At 42.4% G+C, this 25,599-nt stretch overlaps 1 protein-coding gene across 20 annotated transcripts in view; it reads right to left on the bottom strand.

Annotated features, from left to right (window-relative positions):
- The window catches only part of MYO3A (myosin IIIA), a 351,398-nt gene that overhangs the window by 198,695 nt on the left and 127,104 nt on the right, over positions 1 to 25,599 (bottom strand). For 7 of the 20 annotated variants that reach the window (XM_054020736.1, XM_054020737.1, XM_054020732.1 and 4 more), the window contains one exon: positions 16,777 to 16,897. The exons of 1 other annotated variant lie outside the window; for it this stretch is intronic. In XM_054020736.1, coding sequence (XP_053876711.1) covers positions 16,777 to 16,779 — 3 coding nt within the window. In that variant the 5' untranslated portion in view covers positions 16,780 to 16,897. Of the gene's footprint in view, positions 1 to 9,447; positions 9,504 to 16,776; positions 16,898 to 17,175; positions 17,358 to 25,599 lie in introns of those variants that run through there. 12 more of the 20 variants (XM_054020725.1, XM_054020740.1, XM_054020726.1 and 9 more) reach the window with 2 other exon arrangements.

Below are 25,599 nucleotides of genomic sequence, written 5' to 3'. Positions count from 1 at the left end.
CTCTGCGCGCAGCTTCCCTGTGTGGGGCTCTACGCTGCCCCAGACCAGGGCCCCTTCCTGGGCTTCACCAGTCTGCTCCGGGCCCCCAGCACGCAGCAGCAGTTCCGCCCGGGGGATGAGCAAACTGCCCCACTAATCTCCTGCAATCCCAAGCAAAGCCGGGGGGCTCCCCTGCTCCCCCCCCTCTCCGCCGCCTGGGGATAATGAGTCGCTCAACAGCTTGGCAAGGGGCTTGCGCCCTATATAGCTGCTCCCTGCAGTCCACGGGCAGCTCCTAGGTACAGGAGGGCTCTGGCTGGCCGCAGAGCGGTGTGCATGTGAGGCCAGCAAGGCCGGTTGCCACGACTGGAGCTTTGCACTAATAGCAGCAGCAGCGGATCAGCTCCTCTCTCTGGGTGAGCGGCAGGCGCTGGCTTTATCAGAAAATGGATCTAGGTGAAAACTGGCTCCACTGGGTCGTGCTGAGCTCTGTAGCAATCCAAGCCCCCAGACTGTACTGTCAAAATAGAGAACACGCGTAAGTGTTCCCATTGCACCTCAAACACCTGCAGTTTGCTGCATCCCCTGGAAACAACACAGCAAAGCCCCAGGTGCAGCACCCAGAACGGGCTCCTGCCAGTTTTACTCGCTGGCCCCCAAATTCTAATGCCTAAACAGAGAAGAAGTGCAAATACTTCCATTGTGCCAAAAAAAAAAAAATCATCCTGACCCTGACCTATCTTGGTGCGGCAGCACCACAAATACCCAGATCTGGCATGCGATTTCTGCTGGCTCCTGCCATTTTTTTCACTACTACCTTCCCAGATTCTACCACCATAAAAAAAGAACAAGCTTCATTGCCTCTGTTGCACTTTAAAAATCTAGATCCTGATGCGCCCCAGTGCAAAGGTGTCCCAAAAACTCAGAGCTGACGTGGATCCAGACAAACTTTCTTTGATCACATACTTCAAAAATTGTACCACCAGCCCATAGAACAAGCATTACTTTTGCCATGCCATCAAAAAAAAAAAAAAAAAAAAAAAAAATCTGGAAGCAACAGATCTTGCTCAGAAAAAGCTGCAAAAACTGGCTTAGCACCTGGATTTGGCAAATTTTTGGCTATTACCACTACACCCATTGTGAAATTTAGTACATACGTCCCAGAGAGACCAGGCAGGGCCTACAGTGAGATCATATGTGCTGCACGGTTCCTTTGGATGATCACAATTGGTTTTCTTCCACGTCATCTCTCTCGGACTCCCACTCTGGGGTAGCATGGGTCCATTAAATGGCCCTACTCTGACCCTAAGTCAGCAGTAGGTGAAACTAACCTCTTTGACATATTGACACTTCCTGAAAATTGGCTAAAGTCAACTCCTCTCTCCTCCCACCCCTCCCAAACTTTGGCTTCGCTGATACCCCAAGCATCCAAATCCCTTGAGCAGCTTTGAAACTCTCATCCTAAATGTTTTATGGAGAAGGGTGTGTGTGTGTGTGTGTGTTGGAGGAGCAAAGAGGAAAGATAGCAAAGCATGCTGGGATGGGGAAAGAAGAAAATCAGCAGGAAGGGATTAAAATGAGTTTAGGGGAAAGGAAATGTATCATTGACTGGCTGCATGACCTTGGGTGTCACTTTGTCTCTCTGTGCTGCTGTCTCCCCTCCCATCCTCTATCTGTCTTGTCTGTTTAGACTATAACTCTTCAGGGCAGGGACTGTCTCTTTCTACATGTTTGCACAGTGCATAACATAATGGGGCCCTGATTTGGTTGGGACTTCTGGGTGCTGCTGTAACACAGGTTTAAATAAACATTATTTCTGCAGCAATGTACAGTATTGCTCAAAGCTGTATGTGGGATCAGTTCAATGAAAACAGTGTTTTTAGGAGGTTCATGGCAGATTGTATCCTAAATAAGCTAAAGTTAAAATAAATTAAAATTAAAACGTAATAAATGCAAAAAAATGCTACCACTAGTGTTAATGTTGTAAGATTAAGCATTCAAACAAATTCGGAAAGCTCCTAAAGTGAAGCTCGCCACAGCAATATTACTTTGGCCATATTATGCATGCTGTATTATTTTATAGCATACTTTAATAACATTGATATTTTACAAGGGAAAGAAGAATAGCAAATACAATGTACAAAATGGGAGACAACAATCTGCAATAAATAATAAAGCAACAAAAACAGGACGAGGAGGAAAATAAATATATAACATGCAAAACATACATTTGTGTTAAGTGTATTTAGGTGGCCGCATGAAGCACTCAGAAGTTAGGCCATATTTAAGACTGTACAGGCAGCACATATGATCCCACTGTACCTCAGGCCCTGCCTGATCTCTTCGGGGCACAGTGGGATCATATTTGCTGCGCCATTCCTTTGGATGTCACAGTCGGTTTTCTTCCAAATCACCCTTCTCTGACTCTCAATGCAGTTTATGGATGAGTACAGAAATATAGTTTAGGAAGCTTTTCTTTATTTTAAATGCTCTGTACTTTCTTCAAAACTTCTGATCATTACCTAGGTACATTAGAAGTTCCTAAGAGATAGAGGGGTGACATTCTCTTAGTTAGCATGCACACAGCATGCTCTGCATTAGAGAACACCATTTTATAGCTTCTGGATTATTTGTTATATACAGACATAGCAAAAGTAACGAGGTTAAAGACATAAAATAAATATTCTTTTTAACGAAGAAGAAATATTAGGTTTACACTATCCAATCTTTCTTAGAGACTTCTAACATGAGCATCACTAGAATGGTGAAGAGAGGGGACGGATGCTCTTGGGTTTAAATCACCAAATTAAGATTATAATTGTTAATTATTATATTTATTTATATTGTGGAAGCACCTTGAGGCCCCAGTCAGGGACTGGAATCCTAGTGCTGGGCACTGCACACACACACAGAACAAGGGTCCCTGTACCAAACTCTAATCATAGCTCTGCCACAGATGTCTTGTGTGACCCTGGACAAGTTATTTAGGGTGGGTCTACTCTAGGAGATGGGGGTATGATTCCCAGCTTAGGAGACATTTTTGCATTAGCTCTGATAAAACTAGCACACTAAAAATAGAATGTAGCCACAGCAGCATGAGCTGTGGGATGGGTCAGCTGCCCTGAGTTTGTGCCCACATGACTGATGGGCATGTACTTGGGGCAACTGGCCCATCCTGCTTTCCCAGCTACATTCCATGGTTAGGGAGCTAGCTCAATGGGAGCGAGAGTGTCTCCTCTAGCTGGGAATCACACCCTCAGCTCCAAGTGTAGACATACCCTTTATCTCTGTGCTGCAATTTCCACATGTGTAAAATTGAGATAATACTGCCCTACCTAAAGGGAGGGCTTGTGAGGATTAATTATTTGTGTGGCATTCAAATACCACACTGCCGTGTACCACAGAAAAATCTACAAATAAGCAAATAAATAAATAAGAAATTGCATCTAGGCAGCAGAAGATACACTATTGTGTTAAGAATTAAATACAAAGAGTACACTTATCTCTCTGGATAATATTTTTCCCCCATCCACTCGTTCAGCATAACTCAACAAATTCCTCCCCTTTTGGTGTCTATTATAGGAAACAATACTCATCTCTCTATACCCAAGCAAATATCCTTCAGGAAAACTATCAGCTAGCTTGTCTATGCTATAGACAATTGTTCTTCTGATCACAAGTATCATTTGCCATAATAAATAATCGAGCATAACCCAGTTCCAGAGTTACCCATTGAATGCACAGATTTTTTTGAAACATTTAGGCTCTGCCAGATATTTTCTTTAGTAACTCAAGAAAGCTCCCTAACCCCTGTTGAAGGTCTTGGATGTGTGATCTGTGTAATCACATTTAAGGGGCTGGTTGGGTCAGGAAATTGTTAATAGGATACAGAGCCTTTTGCATCTAGCCTGGATCAGGGGTGATGAAAAGTTGTTTCCATCTACCAGCTCTTTGGGATCATATGTGATTTGAGTTAGTGGCCTCAGTCCAGTTCCTAGTGGAGGCATATTTGCATTTATTATTTTAATGTATAGAATGTGTTTATCAGACTTCTCCAATTGCCTGGACAACACTGAAAGACATTTGGTAATTAAGAAAATAATTAATGTGCACAATGACCATTAAAAGATTCAGCCAGGTCTATCAAAAGGATCCAAAAAATCTCCACTCCAAAATATATCTCCTTGACCCATGCAAACCATTGCAAATAGGTGAACATTAAAGTGTGCCTTAGAGATCAATAAACTTGGGCTCTGTCAGAAAGCCTGGGGAGTGAGTTAAAGAGTTGAGAGCCCTTCACTGAGATTCCCTTTTATAAACTCCATGGCATTAAATCTAGGGGCTATTAGACTGAGCACCTAAAAGGATCTCTCTGTCAGGAGAGATTGAGAGGACAGAGGTGGTCTCTAAATTAACTTGGATTCAAACCATAATGGGATTTATATATCAAACCCAACACCTTCAATTGCACTGGGAAATAAACTGGAAGCTTGTGCAGATTATGGAGTACAGATTCCCTGAAAGAAACCCCAGCCGCTTTCTGCTCCAGTTGATGTTTCTGCATGGTCATCAAGTGTAGCCCCTGCATTGTAATAATCCAGCCTGGAGTGACAAAGGCACAAATAGCTCTGGAGAGATTCAAAAGGACTGAACACAAGTAGAGCAGATAAACAATATTTTTTAAAATTTGCAACATTTTTGTTTAAATTTCAAAGTTGTTTCCATTTCACAGGGTTCAAAACAGCCTTTTTATTTTCAATTTTTTTGGTGCTTTTTTAAAAATCAAACCCAATTACTGCCTTTTTACATTTACTGAAATCCCAATTTTGAGGACCATTTTGATCATCTATTTTTATAACAAATTCTATAATAAATGTCAGGGAGAGGAGTCTTGGAAAACTGAGGACTCCAAAAATGTCCAGAGCTGCTCACTAACTACAGATGGGAAGGTTAGAGACAAGATGATAATTGAAGAGATTATCTATATCATGATAGGTTTCAGAGTGGTAGCTGTGTTAGTCTGTATCAGCAAAAACAAGGAGAAGTCCTCGTGGCACCTTAGAGACTAGGCCATCTTGGGTGTGGGCCTAACAATTGTTTATTTAAGAGATGCTGGTAACCCATCCCCACTTTGAAAGTCATTGACTATTTTCACCAAAAACAGACCAAGCCTAGATTTTTGGCACCTAGAAAAATCACAGGAACACTGTGATCCGCAAACCCTGAGTTAAACATCTAGGCATCCTTTACAATGGATGGGGAGAGACAGACACATTAGAATGGGCTCCATATCCTTAGCAGGCTAGGCAGGGAGCTGCCTAAGATAGCCAGTGGGATATGCCAAGGAGAGGGGTATATCCTAAGCTCTGCCTCTCTCATGGAGACAGATACCAAAGTCCAGGCTGCAGGGAGGCACCTCTCTCTGCTAGTGATCAACAGGTGGGAACCCCTTCTTAGAGTCAGGTTGCTTAGGTGCCTAAGTCATTTTTTGTGAGAATGAGTTAGACACCTGTCTCACTCCACACAAAATGGAAGAGAAGGAGGTGTAGGTGGGTAAAAGTTATAGAGTAGGCACCCCGGCCCCTTTCTCCTCCTCAATTTTGAACGGGACCTGATCCTATAGGCAGCCTCTGAGCACGCCCACCAGATTGTGCCCCCCACACAAGATACATGATCACCAACCTATCTTTCTCCAGTTCATGGATCACTCTGGGGGTTAGGTAGGAGATGGGCATCCATATGCCTAGAGTAAGGCAGCAGTGTGCATGTCCAGAGGCAGGAACATAGTTGCCTAGGGAATTTTTACCTTGATAATTTAGACACCAAGAAAGTTTAGGTGCCTAAACGGATTAGCAGAAGTTTTGTGGATTGCAGTGTAGGCATAGAAATATCTTTGTGGATCTGGGCCCCAATGTCCTGCATGCCCAAGCACCTCCAGTACCTCAGTGAGTGAAGGCAGCTGAAATCCCTTTACGAGTATATGTATTTTGCATGAAAATGTTAATTTAAAATTATTTTAAAATGATTGTTGAATTAAAAGACAAAAGAAAAAATATTGTCTCAGATTAAAAATACACATTTTTCTGCACCTAGATTATTCCACAGCTAGTCAAAAAATTATGCAGCTGAGTGGTTTGAAATTAAAAAAAAATACACAGGAGACAAATATCTTCTTAAAATAACCATTAACTTCATTAAGTAAAATAGGCTCTCTTCTTAAATATCACTTTGTTAACTAATGAAGCACAGCCTGATATTAATGGTTTGGTTTGGCTACAAAACAAATGTTTTAAATGTAAAGCAAATTCTCATCTGAGTTATTCTGATAGGGAATTATAGGAGTAGTGCAAACATCCTGAACTAAAAAGGGCCCTCTCTGAGAGATTTATAGATCTCTTCCTGCAGGCAAAACAAGAGCTAAAATCTAGGCGCTCTTTGGGGCAGGGACTGTTATTTACTATATATTTGTGTAGCACCCAGCACAAAGGGGTCATGGCCTGGTTGCCTACCACAATATGAATGTTTAATAGAAGGGCAAACAGAGGCCCAATCCATTTAGAATGATGAAGCAAGGCCCAAGCATTGGTTAATTTGCCCCCCCCCCCTCCCCCCCAGAATAGGCCACTGGGCACAAAGGTGGATTCAGCCCAAGGGTAATAAGTGACAGTTTTTCACTGGTGATCAGCCTGAGGGTTTCATCAGGGCAAACCTGTGTCTCTGTGGCCAGGATGCTATACTTCCACTGGAGGATGCTGTATATGAAATCCATTACATACTTTGATACCCTGGCTAATCCTGCCCTGCCCAAACACCAATTCTAGGGCCTGCACTGGTCAAGGGAAAAGAGGGGGTTATGGCTGCTTGCACCATTGCAATTCTCCTTCAAGTGTATCTTCTGACACTGAGAACCCTGCAGCCCTAGTTAGGCCAATGTGAAATCTGGGGCTTTTATTAAAGCCCCCACTCCTGGATTCATGTGATCAGAGGAGATTCTCAGTTTTTACTTTAAAAATTAAGTTTCTAGTTCTCGTGATTGCAGAGAAAAGCTTGAAAGCATGGGCAGAGTGTGCCCTAAAGGCCAAGGAGTCAGAAGTCAAACTCATCCCATGATTTATAAGCCAATCTTGTGATTCTTTGAGGCCTGACTCATGATTTTTGCACACTTGGGCTTGGCAGCACTACAATCTCTACATCACCATGTGGGCAAAACAATTCCTTTGCAAATTTGGCATTTAACATTATATACCAAATGTTTTGGCTCAGGTACACAGAAGATCTCCCTGTTCAAATGCTCCCCATTCTTCTAATTCTGGCCTCCCTTGAAATACTTACCAACACAGAGAACCATTTGGCCTGGATTCTGCTCCCTCTAAAGTCAAAGAGAGTTTTGCCATTGCCTTCAGTAGGACCAGGCACATTGCCTGACTCTGCACACATCACAAATGCATCTACTAATATCAAATCAATCCCATATTATTTGCTATAAAATATCAAAGACTAAGAATTTCCCTCTCAAGGCAAAATAAAATAGAAGCGGGCTATTTCTAGCTCTTTAATACCAAATGATGAGCAGTGCTTTAATCTGACAATATCTTTACTTGGCAAAGGGAGGTCTGGCCGTCTGTCTCAAACTGTATAACCATTTTTCTAAAGTAATTGGCTTATCCTGTCCATATATCCAACCTGCAGGTACTTCTGAATTCCTTAGTCTCCAACTCCATAGCCACATCCAAAAATAATTCTTATAAATAGTTTTTTTCCTATGTCTTTCATTAATCTCTGGGGATATTCCCAAGATAGCCATCAGAGGATTTGGATTTGTCTTTCTTTTTTTATCCAATTAGGGAGCATAGCAAACAGTGGCACAAACAGGATTATACTTTCAGGGGGGCCCAGACCTCGAAGGATAGTTATGAGAAGGGAAATGGAAATCTTTTCAGCTCCAGCTCCCTGCTCTGCAAGCTTTTCATGATCTCTTCCTTCTGCATCTTTCTAGTCTATTGACAACACATTTTAAATACATTGCTTTTTTTAAAAAGGGCATGCAGTCCTATTGCTGCAGTTTTTAAACCTTATTTGCCCCAATGAGTTGGACCAGTTTAACTAGATGTAGCATTTCCTCTCACTGAATGACAGGAGGTGCTCAGCCCCTCAGTACCAGGAAGTTCTGCATCTATTTGAACCAATCAACACATTGCTGGTTCACCAGAGCACTTCAGACATGCTTGCTAGGGCCTACCTGCAGAGGCAGATCCTTTCAAGGCCAAACTATGAGTAGCAATCACAATAGAAATAAGGCCCAAAGTTTTAAGACCAAGGGTGATTAAACACTGGAACAAGCTACCAAGGAAATAGGTAGATTCTCCATCTCTTGATGTCTTCCAGTCAAGACTGAATACCTTTCTAGTAGATATGCTTTAGCCAGACAAGTTGTTGGACTCAGTGTAGGGGTAACTGGGTGAAATTCTATGAGTTGTGTCATACAGGAGGTCAGCGTAGATGATCTAATTGTCTCTTCTGGCCTTAAAATCTATGAATCAGTAGTAACTGCAAGGAACTCTGGGAGTGCTTCCTCCATGCACTTCTGGGATGCACATTGGTTTAAATGAACGAGGAACAGGCAGGGTAATGACCCTGTCCATCCAGGTCACTGAGCTGGGTGATTTATCTTCAGAAAAGTGTTGAGCATCCTCAACTCCCATTGAAGTCACTAAGAGGTATGGGCACTCAGTACTTTGCAGGACCGAGCCCTGGAGAATCCTAAAGGATGGGGTAGCCTGAACAATTGTCTGCACAGTGAGCTGTTCCCCAAAGGCAAAGTCCTCCTCAAACTTCCTCTGGACTGCATTACCACAGCAGGGGGCACAATTTGGCTCCCTGTATTTAAAGCTTTCTAATCTGTCTGAAGCATGACTCTGCTCTGAAAAGTAATTCTGCAAAAGTCGCATTGTATGAGTCCATGCTTATTGTCTCTCAGTAATTCCCAAATCAAATATGCGCCATTTAAAAGTTAAAAAAAAAAAAAAAGTTAAGTACCAGCCCTGCCAGTTCAGCCAGGGATCTGAAAGTCAAGCAGGATTCTTTCCTTTTTATACATTATCATCAGGACTGTTTCTTTCAGAGGTGCGTGCACAACCCAGTTGCCCTCAGTGGATTTGTACAGGCGTTACTGACTGGAAATTAGCAAACAATTCTGTTCATGCATAAGAAGGTCTGTAGTAATAACCAGTACTTGTTACAAAAAAATCTGGTTTGTGCCAGTATATTGTATTTGTTTTTTGAACTCCCAACCCTTCAGATCTTGGAGATCTGAGAATGTAACACGATTCTGCACTGCAACAGGAGCTGTCTTACAGGACTGGCTGATGCTCCCCAAATTCATTTCCATTGGCTCAGTCCCCTGTGACTGCTCAGTAGCTTCCCTGGAGAGAGACAAGAGGGCGGTAATATACTTTCTAGCAGTATTACCTTCTGCCAAGATTTCCATATAGGAAAGTCCATGTTCTGTAAGGGATGGTGTTGAAAATAGAAGCTCCATTCCCTTGCTCCATTCCCATCTGCCTTTGCTCCACCTCCTGAATTCTCCAGAGCTCTGTCCATGTGCAGTTCCGGTAAGTGGGCAACTACATGGGAGAGCGTATGGCATTGCAGAGTTGACACTCCCTGGCCTTCTGCACAGAAAGAGGAGAATCCATGCACACAGGATCCCTTCCAAATGGGGTGGTTCAACTCTGAATAGGGCCAAATTGTGAGTTCCTTGTTCTTGTCTCTCACCCAAGCCCAACATCCATCAGGGACTCACATTTAAGAACATGTTTGACAATTACTCTTATGTGCGGTCTTGCACATACACAGCAAATAGACAGCGCATGCTAAATCACCCTGCTTTTCAAAACAGTGGGTCGACATCTCAATTCCATTACACCAGGTCTAGGTTATGATTGGAGAATGAGGCCCCAAATCATGGGCATTTAAAATGAATATGATGTAGCTCATTTTACAAATGCTTATGTATCAGATAGCATACAATGTAGTTCAATATGAGATGCTGTAAAGCAGAACACCACCTGACTGATCTTGGAATTTTAATTTTCATGAGGAAAGATAATCATTTCAATATGCTATGATCAAGAATGTTATGAACAAAATGTAAAATTAAATCATGAAGCTGCATTTGAAAAACATAGTAATGTTTTAAATCGTCAGTATTTCCCCATTGCCTTGTCTAAGAAGCATGGAAGGTGGCCTGGAATGCAGGCTACAATGTGTGTGTTTGTTAAATAATGTACCTTTGTAAAGCTGAGGTAAACTAATATTGCAGTTCCTTAAAACATTTAAGCTGCCAATTAGCATAATGGCCCAGCAGGTATTGTGTCAGGCTGCTGCTCAGTGCCAGAAGGAGAACTTTAAGAAGGAAAAAGCTACTAAAGCAAAACTGAAATGGCCATGACTGAGTTAATTGTAGCTATGATACCTGAGGCTGTATGGGTGAGATTCTCCAATCCCAGATGTGAAAATGGATTTTCTGAAGCTGTTTTAGATCAGAGGCTGAGAGGAAGAAGCTCCATGACACTCAACTACTCCACACTCCTTTGTAGGTGTTACTAGCCTACTGAATCCCCTCCAAGGGCCAGATCCTGCAAAGTGGTGTTTGGCCTCAGTTCCCATTGAGGTACTAGCATTAGTAGGTGGCATTCATCCAGAGGCAGTGCTAGCCCATTGGGCACCCTAAGTAGGTATATTTCCCCCACCACCACCATGGAACACATAATAAAAAGCGAATAGGGGCCCCCCAGGAGCTGCTCAGGGCCCTAAGCAATTGCTTAGTCTTCTTATGTCTAGCACCGGCTCTGCAGTCATCATACTTTCAGACTTACATCCTGACAGGATTAGCTTTTCCATCACCAATGGGGTCCTGATTGCTGGATCTGTCCCGCAACATAACCTTGACCCGGCCTCTCTCCTGCAAAGAGCTTGCCTCTTTTAAACCTCCAATCCCTGTGGCACTAGTAATGCCCAGCCTCAGAGTTTTATTGGTTTTTATAACTTTTTGCATGGGAGTGATTGGAAAGGACCAGCAAGCACCTCTCAATCTGGATTCTCAGCCACAGCATCATACAGAGGCCTTAAAAATAGGCATTACTTTATCCCCAGAGATCTGAGGTGAGTTTTTGGGGGCCTATGATGGCTTTGATGGTTCAGTCATCAAAGTGTGCAGTGGAACCAGCTGATGCCCTTGATATCTAAATTCCAGTGGCAGCAGCCTCCCTGAAACCATCATCATCCTTCTTGAGGTCAATGGTTTCTTGTGGACAAGGATATCAAGCTGCTCATCTGAGTACCCTGGGACAGAACAGAGCTCATCATGTTGCCCCACCCATTCCCCCCAAAATAATATTAGTATTTAGTATTTTAGAATTTAAAATGGAATATAATTAGTATTAGTATTTTTCTTTTCTTTTTTTCTAAATACCTACAATAGTTCCTTTTCCTACTTGCAAATGAAACATTTCTTCTCCCTTATACCATGCACATCACCATAGTCTGAGCCCCCATTTAATAACAGTCCTGCTGTTTTGAAAAAAATTTTTTGTATTTACTGCAGGCAGAAAATCGTAAACAATTTCTCTTACATGAAGCTTCCTCCTTTGAATTCAGGCTAAACTAAGCTAGAAATCAAAGATCAATTGTCTGATTTGCACAGCAGGGAGGTGTGTGTGTGTGTGTTTGCTTGCAGTGCTAGCCTCCCCCTGCTGTTCTGATTGGTTTTTCTCTTCCTGTCCTGTGGAGTCTGCTAAGTCAGGCAGTTGCTGCAATCACAGCTGGAACCTGAGGACACAAAACTGCCTACGGAAATAAAATGAACCTTTTTGTGGGAGAAGGGCTGATTGGATGGTGGCAGTGCACATAGAACGGCAACACTGACTCCCTGGCTCACCTCAGGTGCTTTAATTGTATGTGATGTCAAGGATTAACAGGTGTGTGATAGCAGGAGGGGACAATCTAAACTAAACTGTTTGTGGTGGAAAAGTTCTCCAAGTGGAAGACTGCAGATGGCAGGGGTCTCATAGACTCAAAGATCAGAAGGGATCATCTAGTCTGACCTCCTGCATATCGCAGGCTACACAACCTCACCCATCCACTCCTGTAATAGACCCCTAATGTCTGGCTGAGTTTCTGAAGTCCTCAAATCATGGTTTAAGGATGTCATGTTACAGAGTATTATTTAAACAATAGGTTACATACCACAGTTAGTTGTTTTGGGGGGAGGGTTAGCTCAGTGGTTCAAGCATTGGCCTGCTAAACCCAGCATTGTGAGTTCAATCCTTGAGGGGGCCACTTAAGGATCTGGGGCAAAATCAGTACTTGGTCCTGCTAGTGAAAGCAGGGGGCTGGATTTGATGACCTTTCAAGGTCCCTTCCAGTTCTAGGAGATAAGATATCTCCATTAATTTAATCAAAGCTGCCCTCTATCTGTCTCTTTAAGCATTTGTAATGTGCCCAATACCACACTATCTGTGCTGCCTTAGGTAGTGGGGAATCTCTAATGCTCACACATAGCACACAGGACCTTAGTTTTTAAGGTCTAATTCAGCAGATCCTCACAAAGGAAACTGTACAACACTCAATCTATCTGCCTCAGTACAATTAAGGGCTGCAATATGTTGTGTTTTGCACTTACTATGCAACAGAGAGCAATTTGCCAATTAATTCAGGTGGTGTTAGAGAGAAGAGCTAACATGTCTTGGATTTCCTGCTTTTAATTTATTGAACAGTCCCCGTGGGACTCTGAAAATAACTCCATCAGCATGTCTATCATTTCTGATGCTATACAAAAATACAGCATTTTGGAACAAGCAAAATACTGACCTGGGGCAAGTCTTGTATACAGAGCATTCATGATAAACTATGCATATGAATGGCTCCAGTCTATTGTGATTTATTATGGGCAAAAGGATTACTGCATAACATCTTTTTTACAGGAGGGAGGCACAGGGGAATGAATTTGCTTCACTTCCTGCTCCTCTGTTTCTTCACACTGTACAGGCATGTGGAAGCAGAACAAGGTTAGCAATCAAGAACATTTAACCCCCTTTCACAGCTCTGCTGGTAAGATCTAGGCCCCACAGAGGAGTCATGGTGACAGGTGGCTTGCATTGCTTTGGCCTTCTTAGGCAGAGCTGCAGCATGAGTTTCTGTCAAAACCCTGGAGTGAATTAGGCCCAAAGCCATCACTAAGGGCATACAGAGGACTCCATCAGCTTGTGAGTTGTAGAATGCATGGGAAATATCTGAATTATATTGCTTCAAAGAACTTCCTGTAACTCGGCTGTGAATTTCCTGCATCTCTACAGCTTCATTAATAATAATGGGGGGGAACAGGTAGCACACCTGAAAGTCCTTGTGCAGCACAGCAAACTCCTAGAATCTTCTCAGTTTCAGAATAATAAATAAGTCAAACATTTCTTATTCATGAGGATAGCGGTGTCACGTTACAACGTTTGTTGTGATACCAGGAGCAATTTAGCTGGTAGTCAAGGGTCTTGTGAATATTTGCAAATACTCTCCCCCCCGCCCCCTGGGAAGGAAAGCTATTGCACAGGGTTTTTCCTGACTGATATACTGGTACCATCTAAAAACAATGCTATATGTATTTACAGAGGAGTATTACAAAATGAAAAGACACTGAGTAAGTGCCCGGTGAAGGACATTTGCATTTCACGAGTTCTGCTTTATTGGGTTTAGGGATGGTAGATCATAGAGCCAATATCTAACCTCAGATGAACATGGCTGCAACTTTATTAAATGGGGGCTCAGACTATGGTGATGTGCATGGTATAAGAACAGAACAGAGCTCATCATGTTGCCCCACCCATTCCCCCCAAAATAATATTAGTATTTAGTATTTTAGAATTTAAAATGGAATATAATTAGTATTAGTATTTTTCTTTTCTAAAAACCTACAATAGTTCCTTTTCCTACTTGCAAATGAAACATTTCTCCTCCCTTCCCAGGACTATATTCAATCATTTTAGCAATTTTAGATTTCTAGTTAAGCATTTAAATTCCCGAACCTAGAACAGTTGTGGAAGACAGAAGATTCTCGTCCGTTATTCCAACATCTCTGCTAACCTTTTCTTTGGACGTTCTGTTAAGAACACAGTGGAATATTACGGCATATCTGGTCCAATAGGTTGCACCACACGTACTTGCCATACCCAGCCTAGCCAAAATAAGCCTCACTTGCACCAGGTTCCACTCTCACAATTATTTGTAATTAGTGGAAAATTATGAATGTTGTGGTCTGTTCTCATTTTAATCCCTGTTGGCCTCAGAATATCACATCCAAGCTCTGTATTGCTGTACTTATACAAACACTACCAAGTTCACTGCAGGATTCCTAAACCAGGCTTTTCATTTCTATATGAACAATCAAGTAAATTCTACGGCCTGAGTGTGACAACCAAAACCCTAACAAAATCCCCTCATTCAGGAGATCTGTTTCCCCTCCCTGCTCCTCTTAGTGAAGCACACTTACTTGTTATCTCACAAACAGCAAGATCAGCCCTAAAAGGTTCTAATGAGAACTCCCTTCTTACCAAAATGGATGATTTTCAGTCCCTGTGCCTCAACAATAATTTTTGGTTGCTCCACACATGTAGTGAAGAGGACAATACAGATAAAAATCTCATCTTCAACTTCTGTATGCTGTGCATTGTTATTGTGTTGTTGTTTTTTCCTCTTTCCCCACAAGTGCTTAGGACCCTACCATATATAAAAACCATGTACCTAGGTTCTGTCCAACACTTCACCAGCAACATCAACAGAGCATCAATTTCATTTTGTAGCACAATATTCAGTTCAGAGATACAGGAACTACAAGTGCATCTGGTTGTGTTTTTCAGAGCCAAATGAAACAATCTTTCTGGGTGGCAAACAGAGAAGGAAATTGTAGCCAGGTCTAAAGAGAGGAGGGAGCAGAGCAGATAAAACAACAGTGAAGTGGGCTTTCAATAACCTGTCTGATATGCAGACATAAACTCCACTGAGTGCACTGACCCGTTGCTCTATGATTTCAGTGAAGTCACCTTACTGAAATGATGTTCCAAAACTTGTTGATCATGTGAACCAGGAATTTTTTAAACCCATTTTTATGGTTTTACAACTTCCTGACAAGAATATTCAGAAAATGACAAATTATGTATTTGCACAAGAGGCCAGAATTCTCTCCTGTAGATGCAGTTTTTCTCTCTTCCTCGCTTTAAGTTTATTATCTGTCTTTACCAGATTTTTGGGGTAAACATAGCTTGACTATCTAGTGACTGGGCCGCAAAGTTACTAGCGATTGAGAGTTTCACTTTGAGATTCGGGTCTGAGTGATTCCCCAAACCTCAAAGCAAAACCTAGTCAAAGTGCCTGGTTGAAACTATCATATTTTACTTACACAAAGAACAGAACATATCCTTCCAGTCTCGGGTAATTTTACTTATATTAAAGAGATCACAATGGATAGAAAATCTCCATGAGACAGAAAGCAAAGTATGGCACAGTCTGTTTGAAATTCTTAGTCTTGAAAGGTCTCATGGTCTAGCTTCTCCCCAGCTCCAAAAACAAGGATTTCAGCTGTTTACATTTAAAGGCACAGTACACAATTTAGAATCATATAGTAGCTACAGACATTCTGGGAAACCATAGTGGTTCGTATGGTTTCCGACCAAGTCCCATAAAATATTGCATGCTTGCTTGAAACTCAGCCCAGGATTGCTCTAAATTTGTTCCTGGTTTTGTGAACCTTCTCCAAACTTCCTTCACCCTTTGTGAAGCCTGGGCAGAATCTCATGTTTGTAACACAACTAGGCTGATTGTTTCAGAGTCCATTAGCAACATTTCACAGAGTTCAGTGTGGAACTGAAACCTCTGTGCCTTTGTATTGCAGATGTCTCAAAATACTGTTTCATCTCACATAACATACATGTTGTAATTCCTAAATCCAGCTGCGTGAATTAGGGTGAGAATTATTTTTATGGATTTTGGTTATAACACCATTTCAATTTTATTTTCCATCTACATTTTTACCTTAGTAGATTCTCATCCAACAGCAATAAAACTACAGACAGAAAGCTGACATCTTCCTCCATTCATGTAAAACACTGATAAGCTTTATGATGTGTCTGTTTTTGTATATTATATTAAATCTTTCCCAGAGATGACAGTAGCTTCATTCAAGTGATTATGGAACATTTTCATTTACTGTTTTCTTCATCTGTCTTATTTCAAGGCTCAGAATCAATGGATCTAGGCAAGCAATTCACAAGACAAATGTAAACCTTTCTGCTAATTTCAGATCACTCTTCTGCCCCATCAAGAGACCTATATTTTCAATTCTTTGAGCATGGAATTCTCATAGAACCTGATGCAAAGCCCACTGACTCCATGGGAGATTTTCCACTGAGTTCTATAAGCTTTGGATCAGGCCCACAGATGACAATGGGAGCTCTGCATGCAGAACAAGATCAGGCCCACATGAGTATGACATTGCTGATGAATGGTCTGGGCCATAATGCATATTTAGAGGTTTATTCTTCCATATGTAGCTGCCATTAATGCTAATGGGAATTGGGCACATAAATCTCCTGTGCACTGATGAGTGAACAAACCCATTTAGTTGCAGAATAAAAATTATCTTCAATATTTAAAGGAAAACTCTAGAAAATTGAATCACATTATTAATGTTTTATACACTTTACTGCTATAAAATCCATAATAAATATGAATATCAAGGCAATCAACACTCACCATCTCTCTCCTTATTGTTTTTTAGATGTTATCACTGTATTATACTGGCAAACTGCAGCCGGGTAATTCAAGCTTCTAAGAAAACCTGGGAAAGAAGACGTGGAAATATCCAGGCTGTAATCTGTTATAAGGAGAGAGATCAACTGTTTATATGACATAAATCAAACCAACAAAATATTAAGGAAAAACCTCAATCATTTTTATACCCTTCATTTAAAGGGCTCAGGAATGTTCCTTTATGAAACCATGTAATATCAATAGGTTTTACAGAATGATTTAATCTTTAGCTATTTTATGTTGCTTGTGTTTAGAGCTGCTTCACAGTAAGTGATTTATTTACAGAAATCATATTTTAGTTACAATGCAAAGCAACATGAGTGTTCGAATGAAATCCTGTACCTTTATTGCAATTGGTATTCCAGAACCAGTGCTGCTGGGGAATCTTTCATTTCTTGCTCCACTGATTTAAAAATGGTAACAGTAGCAGGGAATTGTCACAGTGGTAGTCTGAGAGAAAGCCCCTAATCTCTTAATGGCTAGCAGGCAACAGTCCAGGATGCTGGGTTATCTGAAGCAGCAGACTGACAATGGAAACATAGATGTTGGAGATATTTGACCACGTTGCAAGGCTAGATGAAAATACTAGGTCATTGACGCTTAAATGCTTCATATCTTTCTTTGAAAGCTGAAAGCTATATCATCAGGTTGACACATTCACAGGGAAATCATCATACAATAAAATATTCCTGATGAATGCTATTACACACCTCCACCACCAATAAATCTTTTATATACAGAAAGAGATCTCTACACAGTCAGAAGTCAAAAGGGAACAAACAGTGTTACACTTCCAAAGGATGTATTCCCCACACACTTTATTAGCATTCAATTGTACACCTCTACCACGATATAACACGACTCGATATAACATTATTTCTATTCATTTTTATGAACATGAGAAATATAAGGGATTAACCTTAAACACTGGTAAAATCACTACCCAAGTTGCAAGGCCATGAAGAATCAAACCCAATTACATCAATGGGAGTTCTGCATGGAGGGCTTGTAGAAACCAGACTTCTGGAAACACTATCTTGGACTGATCCTGCAGTTGCAGACAAAATTCCCAATGGGCTTGATTCCGCAAGTCCTCCACACAGAACTCCTCTTGAAGCCATTTGGGGCTGATTGTCCTCTCCACTGCCTTGTACCTTGTCCTGTCATTTCGATCTAGGAACATAGGACATAGGTCTGGAAGGGAACTTCTGGGTCATTGAGTCCAGTCCCTGCTATGCAGACAACCCCATTCTGGCTATACATTTATCAAGATGCATCTTAAAACTAGTTAGGTTGTTTGCCCCCACTACACCTAGTGGAAGGCTGTTCCAAATCCTCACTCCTCTGATGGTTAGAAACCTCCTAATTTCCAGCCTAAGTTTATTTGTGTTTAGTTTATACCCATTTGTTCTTGTGCCAACATTGTCCTTTAGCTTAAATAGCTTTTCATCCTCCCTGATGTTTACGCCCCCCCCCCAATACCCCGATGTATTTATAGAGAGAAATCATATTCCCTCTCAGCCTTCATTTGGTTAGGCTGAACAAGTCAAGCTCTTTCAGTCTCCTCTCCAAAGAGAGACTCTCCGTTCCCCTGATCACCCTAGTAACACTTTATTGCACCTGTTCCAGTTTGAATTAATCTTTCTTGAACATGAGTGACCAGAACTGTACACAATACAAGGTGGATGTTGAATGCTACCAAATCAGAATGGTAGCACTCTCCATCCACTTAGCACCGGTGTAAAGGACTATGCAGGGTTCAAGGCAGTGAACAACTATCATTGCCCCCAGTCTGTATGAGATCACTGCCACAACTGAGGACAAGACAAATAGACAGACAGACAGATCATAGGTGGGGGAAAGGGACACAGCAGACAAATAAAGTGGCCAGGATGCTGTTAGTAATAGAATGTTTGATAACACAATCCTTTTTTAAAGACATGCAGACTGTTTAACCTTCAACCTGGCCTTGCTTAGTCAGCTAGGTTCTGATGGGCATCAGGGTGTAAAAAGTTGGTGTTCAGGAGGGATTTGCATGTGATGAAGACAGTTGCCTAGAGGACCAGCTCAGGAAGGGCATTCCATGCATGGAAGTTGGTGTGGAAGAAGGCACAGAGATGATTGTCAGATGAATGGAATACCAGATGAATGGCATCATTGGTTGAACAAAGGGACCAGTAGCCAGGGAAGCTACAGAAAGACACAAGGACCAGTGATTAGGGTTGGAGAGAAAGATCCATGGCCTTGATTGCAAGGGCAAGGAGCCTGAACAAGATGAATTGGAAGAGGGAGAAACAGGGATGTTCAATTAAGAGGCAGCAAATTCAAAACTGATACAAGGAAATAGTTTTTCACACAACACATAATTAGACTGTGGAACTCATTGCCCCAGGAGACTGTTGAGGCCAGGAAGTTAGCAAGATTCAAAAAGGGATTAGAAATATATATGGATACAGGAGTTAGTACTATTTTGGAAGTGATTTTAAGCCAGAGTTTAATCCAGTCTCGGACTACAAGGGTATGTCTACACTGAAATAAATTGGCCTGCATCAGCTGACTCAGGCTCAGGGGTTTGGGCTGTGGGGTTAAAAATTGCAGTGTAGATGTTTGAGCTTGGCTGGAGCCTGGGCTCTGGGACCCTCCCTCTTGCGGAGTCCCAGAGCTCGGGCTCCAGCCTGATCCCAAACATCTACACAGCAATTTTACAGTCCTGCAGCCCAGCGGAGTCAGCTGACCTGGACCAGCTGTGGGTGTTTAATTGCAGTGTTAGATGTACCCTAAGAGACCAGGATGAGACCTACTGTTGGGGATAGCTTATCCCACATCTGCCAACTGTGGGGTTCTGACACCTTCCTGTGAGGTAACTATTGCTGGCCATTGTCAGAGACAGGATATTGGACTAGATAGACAATTTAGTCCAACAATTCCTGTGTTCCTTACATTGAGAAAGAGGCTCTTAGCAGCTGTTTCTAAATGGAAGGAAGAAGTGCATCATGGGCATTAGGGATGCCAGACAGGAGGAATTTACCTTCACCCATTTGAAAGAAAAGGAGGACACGGGCAAGAATTTTACTGTAAGGATACAAAGTAAAGGCCAGCTCTTAGACACACGGTACAAGAAGGAGCAGGATTTGGATGTGACAAAGCTGTCCACTGACAGAGATTGTAAGGAAAATCTGTTCACTTTTGGCCATGTGGAGCTTAAGTTGAGCTATCTAGGAGGTAATGTCTGGGGAACAGTACAAGACATCCGATTAGATGGATGGAAGCAAGTTAGGAGTGGACTGGTAGATTTGTGTCATCAGTAGAAAGATTACCTCCTTTCTCTGTCACCATGGACAACACACCATACTGCCTGCCACTCAGGCCTGGGACCTGAATGTCATTTTCAACTTGGACCTCTCTTTAGGTCCTCACATCCAGACTATATCTAAATGTTGCAGTTTCTAAGACATCTCTAACATACAGCTTTTCCCATCTATCCATATAGCGAAAACTCTCCCCCAGGCTCTTATCGTCTCATGTCTCAATTACTGAAACATCCTTCTCTCTAGCTTTGACACATGCAACCTTGTCCCGCTCATATCCATTCAGAATGGTGCTTCAAGCACCATTTTCCCAGCCCATTGCTTTGATCACTTCATCCCCCTCTTTGCATCCCTCCATTAGCTCCTCCTTCTCTATCACATCAAACATAAGCTACTTGTCTTCCCTTTCTAGTGAAGGTCTATCCCACCCTATCCTCTCTCATTGACTATCAAGATGTTGACTCCTGCCTCTGATCAGTCCATGATACCAGCTTCCATCACTCTTGTTACATTTGCACACAAGCACTTTTGTGCTTTCTCCCATGCTGCCCCTCATGCTTGGGGGAAGCTCCTTGTAAATATCCACAAAGCCACCTCATTATCCTTCTTCAAATCCCCCCCTTAAAGCTCTCATCTGCGGTGATATCTACAAGCAACTTGACAATAGCAAGTCTGTTGATGTGCTGAGGCCCGTACCTATCATGCTGTGCAATATTGTTTCATTGTTTCCTTGCACTCCCCCCTCTATCTGTCTGCCATCTCATCTTATAATTAGATTGTAAGCTCTTTGGGGAAGGGACTTTTTGTTCTGTGTTTGTGCAGTGCCTAGCACAACAGGGTCCTGGCCCATGATTTTCACTATGGCAGTACACATAATTAAAAAAAAAAATAGTAATGGCCATTGAAGACACATGAACAGATAAGGTTACCGAAATCTTCCCATATCTTCAGTACCTCTCTCCCCTTCCCAGCTCTTCTGCCTTATTCCTGTCTCTCCTACACAGTCCTCTCTCACTGCTGGAGCCAGGCTCTAAGGGCAGCTCCTTTTTCTTCTACTTCTTTCTAGCAACATATAGTAGAGACAGCTAGGTTGGCTCCTCTTCCTTGTTTCTAGCTGCTTTGGATTAAGGCCTTAGACTGTAAGCCTCTTAATGTAGGGAGTGGCTCTTTATTCTTGTCTATGAAGTACCAGAATACTAAGGGAGCCATATAAAAAAAATTTGATATTGTATAACAGATCCAATTTTCCGCACTAGAACTGCATATGCGTTTGGAGGTGTTTTATGATCTGCACATTGGTTCTCATTCAAAATCAGAATAAAGAGTAACTGAATTGTTTTTGGTACTGCTTGACTGACCCTCGGCTGTTTTATGATACCTAATCTGAGATATTATACGTATTCACTCATTCATTTTTCCCCATTAAAAATTCAGCTTGAATTCTGAAAAGTAGTCAGGTAGAGCAGTGGTTCATATGATGTTTCAAATCCTGTGATCATCCCTAGCCAACAATATTTAATGCACTAGCATTTGGGGAAAGTATCCCAAGTTTTTCAGCTGTGAATCAGCATGCAGTAAAACTGCACACCTGAAATAGCCTGCCCAAATGCAGGATGCCATATATCTCTGGGCAAGGGACCTGAAACAGGTTTGGAAACTTAATCACTAAATTCTATAATTTGATTTTTATTACAAAAATATTTCTGGCCATTTACTATCTTTCTTCTCACAAAAATTTTAAAAAAGATCAAGTAATCACAACATATAGGTAGAAAATACCACCATATAGTGTAAATCTCTCTCTCCCACACACACAAATCCCTTCATCTCCCCCCCCACACACACACGCAAAATCTCTGCCACAGGGGCATCATTTCAGAAAAAATCAGGGGGTGGTGTTGGGGAACTTGTGTCAGCACCTAAAACTTTATCTGTGATTATATTATATCCTGCAAAGGAGGGGGGAGGGGGAAGAAGTGGAAAACATACAGACCTACTAAAAGTTTTTTTGGGGGTAAACAAAGGTCTGGTAGGGGCAACTACTCCCTCTGCCCCATAGCAAATGACTCCCCTGGCCTGCAGTGAAATTTGGCCCCTGATTAATAATAGATACTGTCACAAACAATTTAGGACTCAAAGTGAAGAAGAACATTGTGTCTATCTGAAACTGCCGGAGGTGCTTCAGTAAGCAGAACGTCATTATTCAAACTGGAACAATTTCAGAGCATGGAGCCTAAAACTCCTTTATTTGTGTGCAAAAAAAGTGTGGTATGGGATTAATAATCATAGATGTCAGGATCACAATTTGACATTTTGTCTAGAGTGTTCAGATATTTTTGTTCTATAAAACTACTTTTTTCCTAAAAGACAGCATCTCCAGCAGTACAGCATCCACTAATGCCATTCTGAGATCCATGATCAGGACTGACTGAGAGAAGAGTACATATGGGCATCCAACATCTTGACAGAAGAAAGGAAACACGACAAAGTCAGTCAATAGTGTGGGAGAAGAGCCCAATGCGTGAGCGGCAAACCTTCCCACAGTGGCTACAGGTCCACTCGCTAGATGAAGGTTGGAGCACACACTGCTTTCTGGCTCACCTGAGGCCTCAGCCTGGGCTCTCTGGTGGCTCTCCGTGATGACTGCACCAGCCTTGACCCAGCTTCTCCACACTGAGTGGTTGTGGGCAGGATGCTCCCAGTTGTCAGTGGGAATGCTGAATTTCTTGAGACCTTACTTGATCTTGTTGCTGTATCAAAGCTTTGGCCTTCCTCTGTGTCACGCGCAGTTCTTGACTTGTTCGTGGAGCACAGACTTTGGCAGACAATCTTGAGGCATGCGCTCCACGTGTCCCAGTCAGCGAAGCCTGCAAGTGTCCAGCCTGGTTTGCATAGACTGTAGGCCGGTTCTCTCAAGGATCTTGTTACTGGTGATCTGTTGGTCCCAAGTGACAGTGAAGGTGGAAGCTGTTCAATCTCCGCTCCTGCTTGGAGTACATGACCCAGCTTTCACAGCCGTAAAGGAGGATGCTGAGAACACAATTCTGATAAATGGACACCTTGGTGACACCTTGAACTGTAAGCAGCAGAAAGCACTACTATTATTTATATAACAATAGTGCCTAGGGGCCCCAGTCATGGACCAGGGCTGCACCCTGCTAGGAGTGGTAGAAACAGAGAAAAAAAAAAAAAAGAAAAAGAAAAAAGAAGAGTCCTCCACTTTGAATGGAATTAAGGGCTTGTTTCCAAGGGGTGCAGCGTGGGGGTAGGGTTAAACCAGACTAAGTCAAGTTAAACTGGTTTGAAAATGCTTGCGTATACACAACAATTCATTACACCATATTAACTTGGTCAATTTAGGCTTGAATAGGGACTGGGAATGGCTGAGCCATTACAAACATTGAATCTATCTCCCCTTGTAAGTACTCTCACACTTCTTATCAAACTGTCTGTACTGGGCTATCTTGATTATCACTTCAAAAGTTTTTTTCTCTTACTTAATTGGCCTCTCAGAGTTGGTAAGACAACTCCCACCTATTCATGCTCTCTGTATGTGTGTGTATGTATATATATATATATATGTTCCATTCTATGCATCCGAAGAAGTGGGCTGTAGCCCACGAAAGCTTATGCTCTAATAAATTTGTTAGTCTCTAAGGTGCCACAAGTACTCCTGTTCTTTTTTTAAAGTGAACTAAGTTTGCTGTGAATTGAGTTAGTTTGGTCTGTTGTTCGCATGCTTACAAGGCTGCCACACATTACTTTGGCAGTCCTTAAATTGCTATATGACACTGCTTTGCAACTACTAGCGACCAGTCTGTTTCCCTGCATGCCCTCCCCTGCTCTGGTATTTGTGATGGGTCGGTCACTGAGACCCCCTTGGGACTGTTACCTGATGTGCTGAATTTGCCTCTGAGCCCATTTTCCCTGCCAGCTTGGGACTCCAGAACCCTGCCTTGTTGAGCCAGACATGCTAGCCAGCTGCAAACACAAACCCAGGTCTGGTCTATGCCCCCAGAGCTGCAGACTTTAACCAAAAACTGCTCAGCATGTCACCTATCTCCAGCATCCAGTTCCTAATGGGATCCAAACCCCAAATAAATCTGTTTTACTCTGTATAAAACTTATACAGGGTAAACTCATAAATTGTCCGCCCTCTATAATACTGATAGAGAGATATGCACAGCTGTTTGCTCCCCAGGTATTAATCACTCAGGGTTAATTAATAAACAAAAGTAATTTTATTAAATATAAAAAGTGGGACTTAAGAGGTTTCAAGTAATAACAGACAGAACAAAGTAAGTTACCAAGCAAAATAAACCAAAACATGCAAGTCTAAGCCTAATACATTAGGCAACTGAACACAGGTAAATCTCACCCTCAGAGATGTTCCAATAAGCTTCTTTCACAGACTAGACTCCTTCCTAGTCTGGGTCCAATCCTTTCTCCTGGTACAGATCTTGTTAGTTCCAGCAGGCATCTTACGTGAAAAGCAGGGGATTCCACATGACTGGGACCCCTTTGTTCTGTTCCAACCCCTTTTATAGCTTTGGCACAAGGTGGGAATCCTTTGTCTCTCTCTGGGTTCCTACCCCTACCCCTCCTTCTAAATGGAAAAGTACCAGATTTAAGATGGTCACATGTCCTGTGAAACACCGAGTCTCCATTCTTCCAAGGCTGGCCAGCAGGTACCCTAGAAGTTTTGCAAGAAAACAGAGCCATTCACAACCAATTGTCCTAGTTAATGGGTGCCATCAAGATTCCAAGCCACCATTAATGGCCTACACTTTGCATAATTACAATAGGACATCAGAGTAATGCTTCATATTTCTAGTTTTAGATACAAATAGGATGAACACACTCAGTAGAACATAAGCTTTGTAATGATACCTTACAAGAGACCTTTTGCATAAAGCATATTCCAGTTACATCATATTCACACTTATAAACATGCCTCGAGCAGCCACTTGGAGACATGCTGAGACCCTGGATCTCATCACCATCTGTGGGTAAGTGTAGGTGCAGGAAGCTCTTTTAGCCAACCACCAGAATAAAGATCTTTGTATGGACATTGCTAAGCAGATGATACTCCTGGGGAACTCTGTGCCACTGTGTAGGTGCAGAATTGAGGTTCCTCCCCAGATTTCTTTTGGGGAAGCAATGGGAAGCTGCAAGACTGCTCATGCACCTGTGTGGTTTCCAGCGCCTGAACAGTGGGCCTAAGGATACCCATGGGTTTAGTTTGGGGGGGCATTGCCCTCCAGACAGAGGAAGCATGGGGTGGGCACGCAGCTGAGTGGCTGTCTAACCTAGCCTCCCTGCACCTGGACCACCCTGATGAGCCTCGCCCCGCACTCAGACCCCTAATCCACTGAGACCCAACCAGCTGCACCTGGACCCTCACCCCACCAAGCCCCACTCCCACAGCACCCGGACCCCCCCCCCCAGGCCCCTTCCC

The sequence above is a fragment of the Malaclemys terrapin genome, chromosome 2 (genome assembly GCF_027887155.1).
Source record: "Malaclemys terrapin pileata isolate rMalTer1 chromosome 2, rMalTer1.hap1, whole genome shotgun sequence".
In the NCBI taxonomy this organism is placed as follows: domain Eukaryota; kingdom Metazoa; phylum Chordata; order Testudines; family Emydidae; genus Malaclemys; species Malaclemys terrapin.
The sequence above is the reverse complement of the archived record's forward strand: the minus strand, read 5'-3'. Positions and strand labels throughout refer to the sequence as shown.